The following is a 19,286-nucleotide window of genomic DNA, read 5'->3' on the forward strand; positions in this document are numbered from 1 at the left end:
AACGTCAGAGATTGGAAACTATTGTGATGGGGAGGGACAAGATACTTGGACTGTATCCAGTGGAGGAAGAATAAAATGAGATTTATAAAAAAATAAGAAGACTTTTGCTAGTCAGAGCAGGAAAAGATTATTTTCCGTGGTTGAGGAGTCAGTGCCAAGGATTTATCAAATTCAAATTGCTGCTTTAAGTATGACAGGGCAGCACGGTGGCACAGTGGGTTAGCCCTGCTGCCACCGTTGCATTGTGAATCCCGGCTCTGGGTCACTGTCCGTGTGGAGTTTGCACATTCTCCCCATGTTTGTGTGGGTTTTGCCCCCGCAACCCAGAAGATGTGCAGGCTAGGTGGAGTGGCCACGCTAAATTGCCCCTTAATTGGAAAAAATATGAATTGGGTACTCTAAATTTAGAAAAAATACATAAATAAACAAAATAAGTATTAGGCGAGAGATTAGGAAGAAATTCTTCAAGCAAAGGATGGGATGCTTTGCCACAGAGATTAATTGAGCCAGAACCCATTGTATCGTGTCTGAGAGACAATGGATAAATGGCTGAAGGAAAGCTGCAGAGGACTATGGAAAGACAGCAGGACTGTGGGATTATAGAATCTCTACAGTGCAGAAGGAGGCCATTCGGCCCATCATATCTGCACTGATCCTCTGAAAGAGCACTCCACCCAAACCCAATTTCCCGCCCTATCCAAATAACCCCTTACCCTAACCTACATACCCCTGGACATTAAGCGACAATTGATCATGGCCAATAGACCTAACCTGCACATCATTGGACTGTGGGAGGAAACCGGAGCACCCGGAGGAAACCCACACAGACACAGGGAGAATGTGCAAACTCCACACAGGCAGTCACGCAAGGCTGGAATTGAACCTGGGTCCCTGGCGCTGTGAGGCAGCACTGTGCCACCGTTGCATTGTGAAGAACCAGCCTAAACCAAATGGGCTGAATGACCTCCCCTCTGACTTGTTGAGTTTTATGGTTCTATATGCATCATACATTTCACGATATAGAGATAGACTATTAGGAGAGAGTATAGTGTACAATGCAAGACTTTGTGCCTAGCTTACTGGTAGTAACCCTTCCTCTGGAAGTGCCATCAATAAGCACAATATTCATATCAGGACACAAGGAGACACAAATACACAACACATTGCCCAGGGTTCCAAATGTGGACTGTTCATCCAGATTTAATAATCAAAAATTAAATGTCCAAACCCTAGATAATACCAGCAATAAAACAAATACAGATGAGTTTCTGTACACTGTCATTAATTTACAATGGAGCCAGAGTCTGTCATTAGAAATGTACAAAATGGCAGCGTACTGCACCATTAAACAGCGTACTGCACCATTAAATAGCGTACTGCACCTTTAAACAGCCACCTGACAATCGAGAACATTTCTACCCTTAAACAAAGATGCAAATAATTTGTCACCTTGAGTGAGAGAGGCTTTCCCTTTAAAGAGATTTTTGTAATCCAAGTTCCACAAATCCTTGAAAAGTCCTTGCTTTCAAAGGAGTTTTCTGGAGATTTAAGGCCCTGACATCAGAGAGAGTGCACATTGTAAAATGCAGTGACATAGTGTGGCAGCATTGTACATCAAAATAATCTAATTAACACAGAACGTCGGAGCGATTGGCAATTTGCTTTTCATTACCACATGCATAATCCTGATCTCTATCATAATAGGTTCCATTTTATTGAAATTGAAATAAAGTTTAGTTCAGATTAAAGGGCACTGTCTATATTTAGGAGAAAGACTGAGTACAGCCTTCAAACCAAACTGGTCGGACAAATTCTTATGATCTTGTTCATTATGATTCATGTTTGCAGTTAGACAATGCCCCTTAAAGCAGCCATTATTGGAATGACTTTACTAAACAATCTGTAACTGAGTTTTTCTACCCACCGTGGTTATTGGACATAATTAAAGCTTTCTGCACCGTCACACTATCATTCGCCTCATGACTCGTCCCGTATCCTTTCAGTCCTTCTGCTCTACAACTGTCCTGTATCTCCGAGCTGCTGCCGCTTTTCCACTCTGTTGCCATCGTCTATTAAAGTTCAGGAATGTCCTCGATTTGCAGATGGATTTGAGTGACTGAAAATGGGCCGTCCCCAATGCCACACTACAACAGCAACAACAAAATAAAAATCCCACTTACTCTTTAATCAAGTAGTAAAGTTTACTCTTTGGATCAGGGAAAACACAACATAGCTACAACAAAAGATAAAGAATCTGTTTGATTTCTCATTTTGATTCAGATACATTTTGTCAGGTTCCTTCAGAGCTCTTTGACAACCAGGATCAATTGGGGGTCAGAGTGCACGTGTCCCATTCCTTTCATGAAAAAAAGAAATCTTTATCTCCAAAGTTGCCCATTTGTACATCAGATCATATCACAGGCAAGTTAACATCCCAGATTTTCATATTACCTCCAATCCAGCCTTTACAAAAAGAGAAAAATGGCCTCAAAAGGTCTTTTGCCCTGCAGAAATGTGACTTTCATGAATTGTTCAGAGCATTTATCAAATTAGTAAAATAATTTTTAAGAAAGAATCATGAGTAGATGAGGATATTTTTAATACAGTGAGTTGTTATGACCTGGAATATACTGCCTGCAAGGGAATTTGATATGCACTTAGAAAGGAAACAAATTGCAGGGCTATGGGGAAAGGGTAGTGGACTGAATTGGATAGCTCTGTCAATGAGCTGGCATGGGCAAAATGGGCAGAATGGCCTTCTTCTGAGCTGTATGAATAGATGGGGAGATGATGCTGTTAATAAAAATGCATCTTTCCTTGCTTTTGAACCGTGGCTATTTGCAATCCATTGACGTTCTGAATTAGCCATAATTTTGTCATATTTAAACCTTTCTTTAACATCTGTAAGATTCAACACGTGCATTGAAACAGTTATTGTATCGGCCACACTTTTAACTTCGCCTTCCAGTCCTTAGGCCAGCAGCAAGGTAAATAATGGTCAGTATGTAGCGTTTCCCCAAAATGATCACGATTGCCTGGATAATAAATGGCCTGGGCCAGTCAACAGCTCCACACGTCTCAGGACCCCTCCCCTGTCCAAAAACATGAAAAAGCGCCTTTGTGTTCCACTCCAGAGCGCTTTGCACCACGATTGGCCTCAGCTAGAAACAGGAAACTGGACTGAGCAACCACAGCACGCCGGACTTGCATATACAATAAAAACAATGCCATTGAAAAATATTAGTCCCTCAACACCAATTATTAAAATAATTATACAATGAAAAAGAAAATGTAACAACTCACGCCATTTTGTTTCTGTGCCGATATTTGCTACAGAAACATGGATCAGGAAGATTAATAGGGGCAGGGTGAGATTTCTAAGCACCCCATTGTTAAAAAAGTACACACACATCGCATTACTCCCCCACCCGGTTAGTGTTCAATAAATGTTCATTGTGCCCAATCAGGAGGGAGCCTGATGTAATATCTACTTCCGTCATCAGAGTCCTGGTAGTAATATAGGATGATGATATTTTTGAATATTCAGGCTCAGATTGGAAGGAGGTCGTTAGCAAAAAGGCCTCTACTCATCTGTTTGCTCCTGCGATTTGGTACTTCCCCAACACTGATGTACAGAATAAAGATAAGTGCTTGTTGAAGGGGGTGATCCAGAGTTAAATCAAACAAATTTCACACAAAAGAACACCAAAAAAAAATCCCCATTATCAACTCTGGTTGGCTCTTGCGTTGTGCTGGGAACGTTGAGTAAGGTTAACTGCATAACTTGGTGGTTTCATTTTCGATCGAGTTGATGAGTTTGGCGTTGAAGGCCTGGAGAGAGGCTTGAATTCTGACCACCTCACTGGTGGATAACTTCAATCGATGACGGAGCAAGCAGGTGAACAGATCCAGGCGCTGGTGACCATAGGGAGAGAGCCGATTCACGCGGTCCCGTATCTCCAGCAGCTGCAGCAGGGCAGAATCCTGTGACCCCTGGGTGTACGGGTAATCCAGCTGAAGGATCAGGTCCCGAATGGCGTCCGGGTCAAAGTGCATGCTGTAGCCAAACACCTGGGCATGGCTGATCTTCATGTAGCCCAGGTTTCTGGAGGGGTCGATGAACTCCAATGGCTCATAATACAGGCTATCGTTGCTGCTTGACTTGATGCGGCTCCTCAAATAGATGTGGACTGTTTCAAAAAACGACTTCCATTTGTTGCCCAGCATCAAGGTCCAGTTGTAACACTGCAGAGGCACATCCACTTTAGTCCTCTCCCAGTCTGGGTAACTGTCCTCGTTTACCGGCATGAACCAGCTCTCGGAGTGACTGCCTCCAAAAGGGTTCACATAGATAGCCAGCACTGGCTCCAAAGTACTGTTTTTAGTCAAACATATTTGTATTGTCATGCCTAAGATCATATGAACAAAGTTGGTCTTGTATTTGTTGCTTTTTAGAGTAAGCAGCATCCGCTTCCTCCAGGAGGGGTCGAACCAACTGTTGAGGCGCACGTCGTTACTGATGAAGATGGCTGGCACGATGATCTTGCTGTCACGTTTTTGCAGCAGATACCTGATCTCCATGTCCCGCAGGTCCTGCTCAGTCTCAAAGCCAAGGTACTGCTCAGTGGGGTCAGCAACCTCTGGCCGGCAGACCCCTTGGCCCAGCATGTAGCCCACATTGCAGGCCCCACAGCGCGTGCGGTTGTCCGTCGCACACATCACGCAGGAGGTCCCCTCGCCGACCAAGCAGGGAATGACCTTCTGGCACGTCAGCTGGTCATAGGGACAGGTGCAGCTTCGGGTCTCCTCTGAAAATACTCCAGCCAGGCCGTTGTCGGTGCAGTACAGGAATGACTGAATGCGGTTGAGCCAATAGGTCATAGCCCTTCAGAGAAAAACAAAACCAAAAGAACCATCTTATTAAGGTGGAAATGAAGACACTCCATTGCTTCTCCTCAAAAACTCAAAGAACTTGAACAGAAACAACTGGCACCTTTATAATAATTAAATATCACTGGATTTCACTGGAGCCTTAATATGCAAAACTTGACACAGAGCCCCATAAAGAGTTATTAAAGCTTGGTTAAATAGGTTGCTTTTACGAAATAGGATAAAGGAAAAGAGAAAGGTGGAGAGGGATAGGGAAGGAATCCCAGAATTTAGGAACCAGGAAACTGAAAGCATCAACTTCAACAGTGGAAGAAAGGAAATCAGGGATGCACAAGATGCCTGAGGTCTCGGAAAGCTGAGAGCTACAGATGGGTCAAAAGAGTAGGAAGGTTGAGATCCTTGAGGATTTGGATACGAGGATGTAAATTTTAACTAATCAACAGTAGTATTATTGTGATGAGAAAGATCCCAAACGATCTTGATCCCAGCGATCTTGTCCTCCTCTATCCAGAAATCCTTTCCTGGAAGTGGATGTGTGCAGATGCTGAGAGGCAATGGCCAGGTCTACTGTTGTCCCAACACAAAAGCTGAAGCCATTACATTCAATATATCGGACCAGACATGAAAGATGTGGGGCGGGATTCTCCGTTTCCGGATGTCGATTTTGTAATCGGCAATGGGGCAGAGAAACCATTTTTACGCCGAATTGAGGGCGGCACCTGTTTCATGAACGTTGCGCATGCTCTGTTCTCCTCCAAAACAGCATTATCGCGGCACGCGCCGCACACCATTGAGACAGCCTCAGGAAGTCACCTGGAGGCCCTCCCCCGATGCTCTGCCCCCGGCGTGCTGGCTGCGGACTTTGTCCAGCCACAGTTGGGCGGGAGCCATGATGCTGGCTGTGGTGGCTTCGGCAAGGGCTGGGGGTCTGGTGGGGGGGGGGGGGGGGGGGTGACCAGGGGGACACTAACTGGCAGGTCGGCACCATGTTGTACGGCGCGACCGTTGCAGGTCGTCGCCAAGCGAATGCGCGGCCACGGACCCGGCAATTCTCCGGCCGTTTATTCCGTGGAGGCTGGGCATTTCACATGGCACGGCTGTGAGCCCCTCACCAATTGGGGGATTCGTGCTTGGGCAGGGCCGATTTTTTCCACGTAAAATGCCACGGATCCTCCGGACATAGCCCCAAAATCGGAGAATCGAGCACGGGATGCCTAAAAAAAAGAGGGAGGGGGTCAATTAAAAATGTCAAAATTGACGTAAATAGACTTTATTCAAGGACTAAGGCATGTAGCTTGAGTTGTTTCGGATCAATCATGGTCTAATTAATTGGCGGAACAGGCTGGAGGGGCAGAATGGCTTTGTTCTCTTGCTGTGTTTCACTTAGCTGTGGTAGCTGAAGCTATCTCTTAATCAGGTTTGCCATGCATACTCAGGAGTCAATGAGGGGAGAGATGGAGGTGTGTGGAAAAAATTAACAAAGGGAAATAACTGGGTTACTGTAGTATAAATCAACACTCAATCGCCAGACTGGTTGAAAGCGTAAGATAAACAATGGTGAAGATTAATTCAGGCCCTCTCGCCACCCATGGGAGATGAAACTGGTATAAGAACATAAGAACATAAGAACTAGGAGCAGGAGTAGGCCATCTGGCCCCTCGAGCCTGCTCCGCCATTCAATGAGATCATGGCTGATCTTTTGTGGACTCAGCTCCACTTTCCGGCCCGAACACCATAACCCTTAATCCCTTTATTCTTCAAAAAACTATCTATCTTTACCTTAAAAACATTTAATGAAGGGGCCTCAACTGCTTCACTGGGCAAGGAATTCCATAGATTCACAACCCTTTGGGTGAAGAAGTTCCTCCTAAACTCAGTCCTAAATCTACTTCCCCTTATTTTGAGGCTATGTCCCCTAGTCCTGCTTTCACCCGCCAGTGGAAACAACCTGCCCGCATCTATCCTGTCTATCCTATCCTGTACCTGGGGATGATCACAAACTGTGCTTACACAATAGAATACAGACCACACATGTGCATGTGTGTGGACACATGCACTTAGACACACACGTGCAGAAGAACATTTGATTCCTGGAGTATTGGGTCTTGCTATTTTGTGCCTCTTTCCACAGCCTTTCGCTAACTTTTTAAACATTACTTGATTCTTCGCCGACTCACCCTCCCTGAGCCACACCAACCAGGACGTTGACTTGATTCACTCTTTGTTCAAATCAGACAGACTATCACGGTTGGCCTCAGTGCCCAGGGACAGGGAAAGGAAAACTGGCCAAGATTCCTCACTGCAGATTGCTACACAATACGTGTAGCTTGAAATGCCCACGCAGCGAGATCAGGCAAAAACAGGAGCGGGATTGTCTGAGGTATCAACAGGCTGGGAATTTGCACGGAGGTTCTTTTGATTGATTGCTGTCATTTTCATAGAATCATATCATTTACAGTTCGGAAGGAGGCCATTCAGCCCATCCAGTATGCACTGGCTCTTGGAAAGAGCACCCTCCCTAATCCCCACGCCTCCCCCTATCCCCTTTATCCCTGTAACCCAACCTAGCCTTTTTGAACACTGAGGGCAATTTAGAATGGCCAATCCACCTAACCTGCACATCTTTGGACTGTGGGAGGAAACCGGAACACCCGGAGGAAACCCACGCAGACACGGGGAGAACGTGCAGACTCTGCACAGACAGTGGCCCAGCGGGCAATCGAACCTGGGACCCTGGAGCTGTGAAGCAACTGTGCTACAGTGCTGCCCTTTTAGCGGAGGGTTGCTGAATTTCCAGGTTCTCTCAGGGGTTTCTGCCCATTCTAATTGGGTGAATAACCAAGGAAATTCCCAATGCCACTGTTTAGCTGCCTGCATGTGATTGGTCAGCTGAGGGTGCCAGATACCATTGCCTCGGAATAGTTTTCATCGAAAAGAGGGAGGGAAAAATCTGGAACTTGATTCCCATGACCCAGAATATTCAGCCAGAAATGGCTGCATTAGCAAAAGTAGAGATTTCAACACCATCAGTGGGCAGCACGGTAGCTTAGTGGTTAGCACAGGTGCTTCCCCGCTCAGGGTCCCAGGTTTGATTCCCAGCTTGGGTCACTGTGCGGAGTCTGCACATTCTCACCGTGTCTGCGTGGGTTTCCTTCGGGTGCTCCGGTTTCCTCCCACAGTCCAAAGATATGCAGGTCAGGTGGATAGGCCATGATAAATTTCCCTTAGTGACCAAAAAGGTTAGGAGGGGTGATTGGGTTACGGGATAGGGTGGAAGTAAGGGCTTGGGTAGGGTGCTCTTTCCAAGGGCCGGTGCAGACTCAATGGGCAGAATGGTCTCCTGCTGCACTGTAAATTCTATCAATCTTACTAAGGAACTGAAGCCTCCAAGAATCTCACTCAAATTCATCCCTTTCTAAAGGTGCTCGAAGTACTGGAATGCATCTCCCATGTACACACATGCAGGAAAAAAGGTTCATCAGGAAATGTCCAATCTCATCTGTCCCCCCCCCTCACAAATCCCCCTTATACTTTTCGATCCCCCTTATACTTTTCGATCCCCAAAATGAAACGGGTTCGGACCTGATCCCAGATCCATTTTCCATCACAGCGATCATATTAATCAATGGTTCACTGCATTAGCAAAAATTGTCAGGTTGTTTCTGTGACCATCAGTTGAAAATAAAGATGATGTTCAGCACTGATGTGCTCTTTGCAATCAGTGATAATGTTATTAGATGCAGGATGTTCAGTATCTGAGAAACACAGACTGAGTTTGTAGCATTCTATAAAATCTATGGGCCAGCATTCTCCGTCCCCCCAGCCCCGTTTTTCGGCATGGCGCATCCCCGCCGGCAGCGGAATCCTCTGTTCCCGCAGCTGGCCAATGAGGTTTCCTCATTGGGGAAACCCGTGGACGTTGGTGTGCTGCCGGTGAAGCGGAAGGTCCCAACAACGGAGAGTCCCGCAGATGGTGTCTGTGATTTCAAATAGTCATCTAATTTTCTCTTGAAAGCCTTGATTGATCGCACAAGTCCCGAAAGACGTGCTCGTTAGGTGAAATGGACATTCTGAATTCTCCTTCAATGCATCTGAACAGGCGCCGGAATGTGGCGACTAGGGGCTTTTCACAGTAACTTCATTGCAGTGTTAATAGAAGCCTACTTATAACACTAATAAAGATTGCTATGATTTTGAATACTTGTAGCAAATCCCCTATCAGCCTTCTTGTCTGCAAGGAAAAGAGTTCCAACTTCTCCAGTTTATCTTCATAACTGAAGTTTCTCATCCCTGGAATTATTTGCTTAAATCTCTTCTGCACTCTCTCCAATGCCTTCACATCCTTCCTAAAAGCGGTGTCCAGAATATGACGGAGTATTCCAGCTGAGATCTAACTAATGCCTCATACAAACTCAACATAATCTCCTTGTTCTTGTACTCTACGCTCCTATTAATAAAGCCGAGGATACTGTATGCTTTATTAACTACTCTCTCAACCTGTCCTGCCATTTTTTAACGACTTATGCACATGTACACCCAGATCCTTCTGGCCCTGTGCCCACTTTAGAATTATACCCTTTATTTTATCTTGTCTCCCCATGTTTTTCTGACCAAAATGTATGACCTCAAACTTCTCCGCATTGAACTTCATCTGCCACATACCTGTCCATTTCACCAAATTGTATATGTCCTCTTGAATGTCTACACTGTCTTCCTTATGGTTTACACAGTTTCCAAGTTTTGTATCGTTTGTAAATTTTGTATCATTCCCTGTGCATCAAGGTCTAGGTCATTAATATTTATCATGAAAAGCAAGGGTCCCGGTTACTTGCGGAACTCCAACCTTCCTCCAGCCCGTAAAGCATTCATTAACCATTAATCTCTGCTTCCTCAACATCCTTTAACCATTAGTTTTTGTTTCCAACTGCTAACTATTGACATAAAGACATGAGACCATAAGACATAGGAACAGAAGTAGGCACCTCAACCCATCCAGTTAGCTCCACCATTCAATGACAGCATGGCTAAATTGATCTAATTCTCAACTCTACTTTCCCATTTTATCTCCATAACCCCTGGATTCCCTCAGTGATTAAAAATCTGTCTATCTCAGCCCTGAACATATTAATGACCCAACGTCTACAGTGCTCCACGGTAAAGAATTCCACAAATTTACGACCATCTGTGAGAATAATTTACCCCTCATCTCTGTCTTAAATAGATGACTGCTTACTCTGAAATTATGCCCTCTGGTCCTAGACTCTCCGCACAAGAGGAAACAACCTCTCAGTATTTACCCTGTCAAGCTCCCTGATAATCCTACATGTTGCAATAATGTTGCCTCTCATTCAGAAATGTTACAATGTCAAAATGAGCTCTCTGAACATCTACAGCTAAGAATATAAATTGAAATAGACAATACCCCGATCATCTCAGACTGTAGCAGAGCCCTTGTAACAGGATATAACCTTTCAGTTCTGGCATCATCCGTTTAAGTCTTCTCACACTATCTTCAGTGCCTTTGTATCTTTTAATTTAATATGAAGCCCAGATTGTGCACAGTACTGAATATGACCTCATCAATGTTTTTACAAGGTGAACATTGACTTCCCTGCGTTTCAGTTCTACCATTCTAGAAATAGGGAGGCGGATTTTGAGCCGGTACTAGCCGTGAGCCTGATCAGCAAGGCAGGCAGAAAATCCCGCAAGAGTCGGGAAATGTGATTCTCCGCCAGCGGGATGCTCCGTTTTGCCGGCAGACCGGGGGTTTCCCAACGTTGTGGGGCTGCCCCACAATGGGAAACCCCATTGAACAGCCGGCGTAACAGAGCATCCAGCCGGCGTGCTGAAACAGAAATGTGGGGCGAAATTCTCCGACCCCCACGACGGGTCGAAGAATAGCGGGAGGGCCTTCCCGACATTTTTCCCGCCCTCCTGCTATTCTCTCCCCCCCCCCCCCCCCGCCCAACTCCCGACACGAATCGCTGCCGCCGTTTTTTTACGGCCGGCAGCAATTCACAGCTGTTCGATGGGCCGAAGTCCCAGCCCTTTACGCTGTTTTTACGAACGGCAAACAGACCTGGTCTGGCCGTTCGTAAAAACGGCGGGAACAACTCGCTTTTTATAACCATGGCACCGATTGGCACGGCAGTACCACGGCCGTGCCAAGGGTGCCATGGGCCCGCGATCGGTGGGCACCGATCGCGGGCAGCGGGCCCGATGCCCGCGCACTATTTGTCCTTCCGCCGCCCCGCAGTATCCATGCGCGGGGCGGCTGAGGGGCATCCCGGCCCGCGCATGCGCGGGTTTCGCGCAAATACGCAATGACGTCATCCGCGCATGCGCGGGTTGGAGTCTTCCAATCCGCGCATGCGCGGCTGACGTCATATGACGCGTCAGCCGGCGCTAACTCCGGCAAGCGGGCTTAACAAAATTCGTTAAGCCCGTGATGCCGGAGCTTGCGGCGTCGGGCTGCTTGCCCCGACCGGGGACCAGAATCGGATCCCGGTCGGGAAGGGGTGCGCTGGCGTCAAACCCGCCCGGGTTTGACGCCAGCCTTACGATTTCTCCCGTTTTGGGAGAATCGCGCCCGTGGCGCGGCAGGGGGGAGAATCCAGCCCGTGATTCCCTCCAGAGAGATTGCGTTTCTGGATTTCCCCAGTCCCTCACCGGTGACATCATGGGGTTCGCACACAGTAAGGATATTCATCTCATTTGATAGATACCCATTTCCATGAATTTAAATGTTATTACCAGAACCCCGCCTCATGATCCCGCCTCACAAAATATTCATACCTCATTGGCATGCTGTTACGTCAGTGAAGGTTTACAACAGGTTTGGTCAAACAAGAAGCAGTCAAGCGGATCTATCTGGGGGCGCAGGGGTAGGTATCGCCACTGGGAGGGAGAAGGACAAGCCCCCTGACACAGATTGGCACTGCTATGTTGGCACAGTGATAACCTGGCAATGCCAACCTGTGCCGGACAGTGCTGGGGCGAGCCTTAGTGGGGTTCGGGGGTGGGGGGTTCGATTGATGTATGGTGGGGGAGAGAACAGCAGCTGAAGGGGGTGGTGGAATGCCAGCGAGGATTGTTTGGGATGGGGAGGGGGGAGAGAAGAAAAGAATGGCAGGGTGGAGGGAGCAAAAATGTCAGCGATGATTGTCAGTGGAGGGAGGAGCCCGGAGGGGGGGATGGGAGGAGCCCCTGATACTTCACTGATGGGGACGGGGCTACGATGCCTCCGAGATGGGGATGGGGAGCCGTTTTCCTGCAGTAATGATCGGGGCACGCTTCAAAGATGGCAACCGATCTCGGTGGAGCTGGATTTTGGCTTTATTAGGCCCTACCCAACAACATAAACCACATCCACACACAGGCAGCATGGTAGTACAGTGAGTAGGGCTGTTGCTTCACAGCGCCAGGGTCCCAGGTTCGATTCCTGGCTCAGGTCATTGTCTGTGCGGAGTCTGCATGTTCTCCTTGTCTACGTGGGTTTCCTCCGGGTGCTCTGGTTTCTTCCCACAAGTCCCGAAAGACGTGTTGTTAGGTAACTTGGACATTCTAAATGACCCCTCCCTGTATCCGAACCAGCCCCAGAGTGTGGCGACTAGGGGATTTTCACAGTAACTTCATTGCAGCATTAATGTAAGCCTACTGCTGACAAGAAAAATTATTTTTCTCCATTCATTGTTTCTAAGTGGTTCAATATTTGGAGAGAAAGCTGGTCTGTGTAATTGGAGAGTTATACCCCAGCTTTCAGACTGAACCTGACACTTTGCCAAGGGGTGGCACGGTGACACAATGCTGCCTCACAGCGCCAGGGACCCAGGTTCAATTCCGGCCTCAGGTGACTGTGTAGAGTTTGCACTTTCTCCCCATGTCTGCGTGGGTTTCCTTTGGGTTCTCTTGTTTCCTCCCGCAGTCCAAAGATGTGTCGGTTAGGTGGATTGGCCATGACGAATTGCCCCTTAGTGTCCAAAAGGTTAGGTGGGGTTACTGGATTAAGGTGATAGGGTCGGGGCATGAGCGTTTCAAGTGTCAGAGCCGAATGGTCTCCTTCTACACATAGAGATTCAATGATTCTATTCTACGATTCTATGAGATTCCGGTAAAATTCTGACCAAGATCTCTCAATCTTATTATGTTGCATCTTTGAGAACAAAGAACAAAGTACAATACAGCACAGGAACAGGCCCTACTTCCAATTTTTGGTAAACCAATATAACCAGATTACATTAATCCTCTTCACTTTAAGCATTATTTCCCAAGAAGATTTTGACCTCCTTATTCACTATTGTATTTCCATTGTCTACTCAATCTGCTAATATTTCCCAAAGAGTTCAAATGGTTTTTCCGTTTGGGAGATTATGGGCGGGATCCTCCATTTCTGAGACTAAGGACTGGATTCTCTGAAAACAGGCACCGCCCCCGATTCGGTCGTGTAAAGGGATTCTCCGCCCGATCGTCAATTATGAAATCGGCATCGACAAGCAGAAAATCCCGCACTAAGATGCCAATGCAGAATCCATGAACTTTCACGACAGGAAAACCGGCGCAGCACCTGGAACCATTATGTTACTGTTGAGGGGTTAGAACTGGTGACGCGTGAAACACAATAGATTTCAATGAGAAACGGTGCCGGATTCGCTGGATCCATGATTGACACTCGGGAGGTTGACAAGCTGCAGCCGCATATACACATTACATTCCCCATGCACACACATCCCAGCCAACAAGATGGCACTGGTTGCGCTGGAGCACGCCCATACAGCTGATGGGGCCAGAAGGCATCCAGAAGGGTGCCATGGGGGAAACCTATACGACCCGGGGGACTAAGTTTAAAGTGGGTTATCAGTGTTGTGCGCAGCTGCATGGTTGCCTTGCCGGCTGCGGCAATGCTGTTCCCTGCACGTCCACCCCAACCCCACGGCCCACCTCCTGGCCAACACTCCCACCAGCCCTCGCAGAAACCCCCCGACCAGTGGCACAATTGTCAGAAAACTGGTGATAATGGACACGTTCCGTATGCCCTCTCTCTTCCTTAGCAGCCACCATGCTGTTTTCACAATTTTTAAAAGCACAAGCGACCACGCCCCCGTGATCTCGGCCCATCAGAGATGGAGAATCGCATAGGCCCGGGTGAATATCGGGTTGGGCCTGCTAATGATACGCAAAAGGTGTCTATGTGCATTTCATTAACGCCGCTGTCGACGTGCTGGAGCATTGCAATTTGGCGTCAAATCAGCACCTGCCGTGATTTTGCCGTTGGAATCGATTCACCACTCCGGCGTCAGGCTGCCCCAACGGTGAGGATTTATCACACCTTTAGGGGCCAAGCCCTCACATTGAAGGGCTAGGCCCGCGCCGGAGTGGTTCCCATCCCGCCGACTGGCGCGGAAGGCCTTTGGCGCCACGCCATCTGGGGCCGAAGAGACTTCTCCAGCTGGCGGAAGTCCGCGCATGTGCCGGAGTGTCAGCGTCTGCTGACGCCATCCCCGCGCATGCGCAGGGGAGAGGGTCACGTCCACGTCGGCCATCGCGGAGGCTATGGCCAACGTGGAAGAAAAAGAGTTCCCCCACGGCACAGGCCCACCCGCGGATCAGTGGGCCCTGATTGCGGGCCAGGCCACCATGGGGGCAACCCCCAGGGCCAGATCGCCCCGTGCCCCCCCCCCCCCCCCCCCCCCCGGACCCCAGAGCCCGCCTGCGCCGCCAGTCCCGCCGGTAAGGGAGGTGGTTTGATTCACGCTGGCGGGAGAGGCATTACAGCAGCGGGACTTCAGCCCATCGCAGGCCGGAGAATCGCCGGGGGGGGGGGGGGGGGGGGGGGATTCACGCCGCCCCCCAGCGATTCTCCGACCCGGCGGGGGGGTCGGAGAATCCAACCCATGCTTGCCGTGGATTACAAGGGATTCATAAGGAATGCCGCTATCAGGCTGCCACCTTGAGCAGTGGTCCAATAGCAAGGTCCCATGGCTGGCCGCTTTTCTCCCGACCCCCGCAAATCAGTTCAACCCCCTCCCCCTCCCACAGCAAATCATCCCCGACCCCCCTCCTTCACCCCACCGTATAGCAGACCCCTACCCCAGATTGCCTGGGTGCCCCGTACCCCCGGTAAGAGGATGACCCGACCTGCCCCTGACAGGGACCCCTAGGACCCCTTATTATTATTAAGATCAATAGGGGGATCCCCACAGAGACCCCTATAATAGGGAGACCACCCAGCGTGGGGTTACTGGGTTACAGGGTTATGGGGATAGGGTGGAGGTGTGGGCTTAAGTCGGGTGCTCTTTCCAATGGCTGGTGCAGACTCAATGGGCTGAATGGCCTCCCTCTACACTGTAAATTCTATAATTCTATGATTCTATTATTCTATGACCCCTGTCATAGGGCACCGGCACCTCCCACATGGATCCCCTGCCCAAAGGGAACCCCTGCCCAAAGGGACCCCCTCCACAGCACCCCCCCCCCCCCCCCCCCCTCACCCCATGGAGACCCCCTCCCCCACCGAACATAACACAGGAATAGGATGCAGCTCCTTTGAGTTGTGGGCAGGATTGCACTGCAGGGACTGGAAGTCAATGAAAATGTAAAAGCCATGGGACCAAGACTGAAATAATATATAGGAAAGGTAAAAGTGTCTTTGACAGCTGCGGAGGCTGTGCATTAAATAAGCTTGGTGTAACAACCCATTTTGTAGTCCACAGCGAAAAGTAAACTCTTGATGCACTGTGTAAATGGCATGAAATCTATAATCTTGCTGAGAGAGGTGATGAGGGTAGCTGGAGCTGGGGATGGAAGTTTTCGGCTATTACAGTAAGCTATGCTCTTCTTTGTTTTGGGGATAACAAGTGCATTGTTAAAGCAGCATCACTCTGCCTTCACTCTGCATCATTTTATGCTGTACCTGCCTTGAATGTGCTGGGCAGGACAGGGTACATGAAGCTTTAATCCCAATCTAGCAGGTGTTCTGTCTGACATCCGTTTGACACCTAATGAGATGAATAGAAGTTGTCCTGTTATCCAGGACTGACATAACCAGCGTCATCAGTGGAGAAAAACCCTGTCCCTTAAACGAACGTGACCAAACTACCTCAGGGTTCATTAAGTAAGAAGTAACCATAAGCTTTTGAATACAAGAAATAGGAGCAGGAGGAGACAATTCAGCCCATCAAGACTGCTCTGCCATTCAATAACATCATAGTGACCTTTGTCCTCAACTTCACTCTCCTACTTGCCGTCCTTGATTTTATAGATCAGTTATCTTTCTGTCTCAGCATTGAATATATTCGAACAGGGCCATCCATACCTTGCTAGGATAGAAATATCCAATAATTCACAATAATTTGAGTGAAAAAGTTTCTCCTCATCTAAATCCTAATCCTGAAGCTGCGCCCCCTAGATTCACCTGTCAGGGGAAACAACCTCTCAGTGGCTGACAAGCCCCTTCAGAATTGTAAATGTTCCAATTAAATCGCCTCTAATTTTTCTCAATTGTTGACAGTATCGACCCAATTTACTCAGCCTCTCATCCCAGGCAATCCTCTCATACCCAGGAACCAATGGACATTCTAAATTCCCCCTCAGTGTACCCGAACAGGCACCGTAGTGTGGCGACTAGGGAATTTTCATGGTAACTTCACTGCAGTATTAATGTAAGTCTACTTGTGATCTTAATAAAGATTATTATTATTATGTGGTAAACCTTCGCTGAACCATCTCCAATTCAAGAATATCCTTCCTTAGATGTGGAGATCCAAATTGCGCACGGTTCTCAGGTGTGGTCTCACCAAAGCCCTGCACAATTATAGGACAACTTCTTTATTCTTGTACTCCAATCCCCTTTCAATAAAGGCCAAAATGCCATTTGCCTTCCTAATTTCTTGCTGTACCTGCATGTTAACTTTTCATGTTCCTTGTATGAGTAAACCAGTCTCCCTGAACATCAACTTTTAAGTTACATGCCTTTAGAATATTTTGTATTCCTGTTCTTCTTGCTTAAGTGAATAACCTCACATTTCTCCACATTATACCTCATCTGCCATATGTTGCCCACTCGTGTAACCTGCCTATATCTCTTTGCAGTCCTCCTCACAGCTTGCATTACCACTTTTCTTAGTATTGTCAGCAAATCGGGATACATATTACTCTTCATCAAAGTCATTCATATAGATAGTAAATAGCTGAAGCCCTCACACTGATCCTATGCTTGTGGTAAACCACTGGAATGTATAATATGTCTATTGTGGTAAATGGCCACTGTATTATATGTAATGTGGTAAACCACTGCCCGATGGCTCCGCCTCCCCTTGGGCCGTATAAAGGTGGCTGGTCTCTGCCTCCGATCCAGTTTGGGATCTGAGGCCAGGAGGCTTTTAGTTTAGTGTATTAAAGCCTCAATTATGTTCACCACTCGTCGTGTGTTCATTGATGGCATATCAATGCTGCACTAGTTGCAGACTGTCAACTTGAGAATTCCCCATTTTTCTTTACTCTGTTAACCCCCCCCCCCCCCCCCCACTCCCTCCGTTAATCAATTTCCCAACTATGCTAATGCATTACCCCAACATAAGCTGGTTAGGTGGATTGGCCATGCTAAATTGCCCGTAGTGTCCTAAAACAGTACGGTTAAGGGGGGGTTCTTGGGTTACGGGTATAGGGTGGATACGTGGGTTTGAGCAGGGTGATCATTGCTCGGCACAACATCGAGGGCCGAAGGGCCTGTTCTGTGCTGTACTGTTCTATGCTTCTATGTTTCTATAACAAGCTCCCATCTTGTATATTAACCTTTTGTGTGGTACCTTATCAAATGCGTTTTGGAAATCCAAGAATACTACGCACATTGGTTCCACTTTTTCAAGATTTCCTTTTTGGAAAACCATGTTGACTTTGTCTGATCATGCTATGATTTTCTGAATATATTGTTAAGACTCGCTTCAGAAGAGATTCCCACAATTTCCTGATGATGGTATCAGGCTAACTGGCCTCTAGCTCCCAGTTTTCTCTCTCCCTCCTTTTTTTGCGAGTATTTGTTAACTCCCAATTTGTCTGCACGGTTTTAGAATCTAGAGAGTTTTGGAAAATCACAACCAGTTTGCATCTACTTTTTGCAGCTGCCTCATTTAGATTCCAAGGATATAGGCTATCAGGTCCTGGTGATTTGTTGGCATTTAGCCCCATAAAGTTTCGACAATATTATTCCCCTGAAGATTATAGGACCCCACACTCATAAAATGGGATTTGGTACAAGCTCTAATTATTTCTTTGCTAAGTACTCTGCCCAACGGTATAACTGTCACAACTGTTGTGGGTGTCTCTAAAACTATTCTCATCATCCTTTGTTATCCTAATCTCTACTCAAAGCGATTTGACTTTCTGATCTTCTGAGTTAAGATTCTTTCTCATTAGTATCCTTACATCATCCTTTATTATCAAGGCCACTCTTCCTCCTTCTTTATTCTGTCTTTTTTATTATTATCTGAAACAGAAGAATGTGCAGGGCTATGCCAAGAAGGCAGGGGAATGGTGAATTGCTTCTTCAGAGTTCAAATACAAATATGACAGGTCGAATGGTCTCCTGTTCCATTTTGTAATCTTTTCAAAATGCCATGGAACATTTATTTCTCAAACTTGGTCATCTTGGAACAATGTCTCTGTAATGACACTTAGACCACAACTTTTTATCTTGACTTGTGCCATTAGTTCACCTATCTTGTTATGAATGCTTGACATTCAGGTTAGGAGCCTTTCATTATATGTATTCCTTTTTAAAAAATAAACTTAGAGTACCCAATTCATTTTTTCCAATTAAGGGGCAATTTAGTGTGGCCAATCCACCTCGCCTGCACATCTTTTGGTTGTGCGGGTGAAACCCACGCAAACACGGGGAGAATGTGCAAACTCCACATGGACAGTAACCCAGAGCCGGGATCGAACCAGTGACCTCGGCGCCGTGAGGCAACAGGGCTAACCCACTGCGCCATCGTGCTGCCCCCATTATATTTATTTCTTAATATTCTTTCCAAGGAATTTATTTGTTGTTGCACAAGTACTGTAAAACTCTCTGTCCTTTCTTCTCTACTAGTCTTTACCAAAATTGTTACAAAAGCTTGATTACCCAAAATATTTTTTCGGCTTCTAAATCTCTCTTTAATGGACACCTCTTCCAGCTTAAAATCCTAATCACATGATTCCTGGATCTAAACTCCAGGGATAAGTGCCAATACCACATTTGCCTCCAGGAACCTTTTTGAAGTGATAAGTTTCAAACCTTGGAAGAGACCCTTGCTCCTGCATCCAACCTAGATAACTCTCATCGATGCAAATTTAAACAAATTGGTTCTGCATGGAGTCAAAGGTCAGTAGAGATCAGCCAAACCTGACCTATTAGATGG

General features: G+C 47.1%; 1 protein-coding gene across 10 annotated transcripts in view; it reads right to left on the reverse strand.

Annotated features, from left to right (window-relative positions):
- Positions 1 to 1,163: 1,163 nt before the first annotated feature.
- LOC119964904 (BMP/retinoic acid-inducible neural-specific protein 3-like) overlaps positions 1,164 to 19,286 on the reverse strand; it is a 209,894-nt gene continuing 191,771 nt past the window's right edge. For all 10 annotated transcript variants that reach the window (XM_038795008.1, XM_038795004.1, XM_038795002.1 and 7 more), the window contains exon 8: positions 1,164 to 4,885. In XM_038795008.1, the coding sequence (XP_038650936.1) occupies positions 3,772 to 4,885 (1,114 nt within the window). In that variant the 3' untranslated portion in view covers positions 1,164 to 3,771. The remainder of the gene's footprint in view (positions 4,886 to 19,286) is intronic.

This window comes from Scyliorhinus canicula, chromosome 4, assembly GCF_902713615.1.
Source record: "Scyliorhinus canicula chromosome 4, sScyCan1.1, whole genome shotgun sequence".
NCBI lineage: Eukaryota > Metazoa > Chordata > Chondrichthyes > Carcharhiniformes > Scyliorhinidae > Scyliorhinus > Scyliorhinus canicula.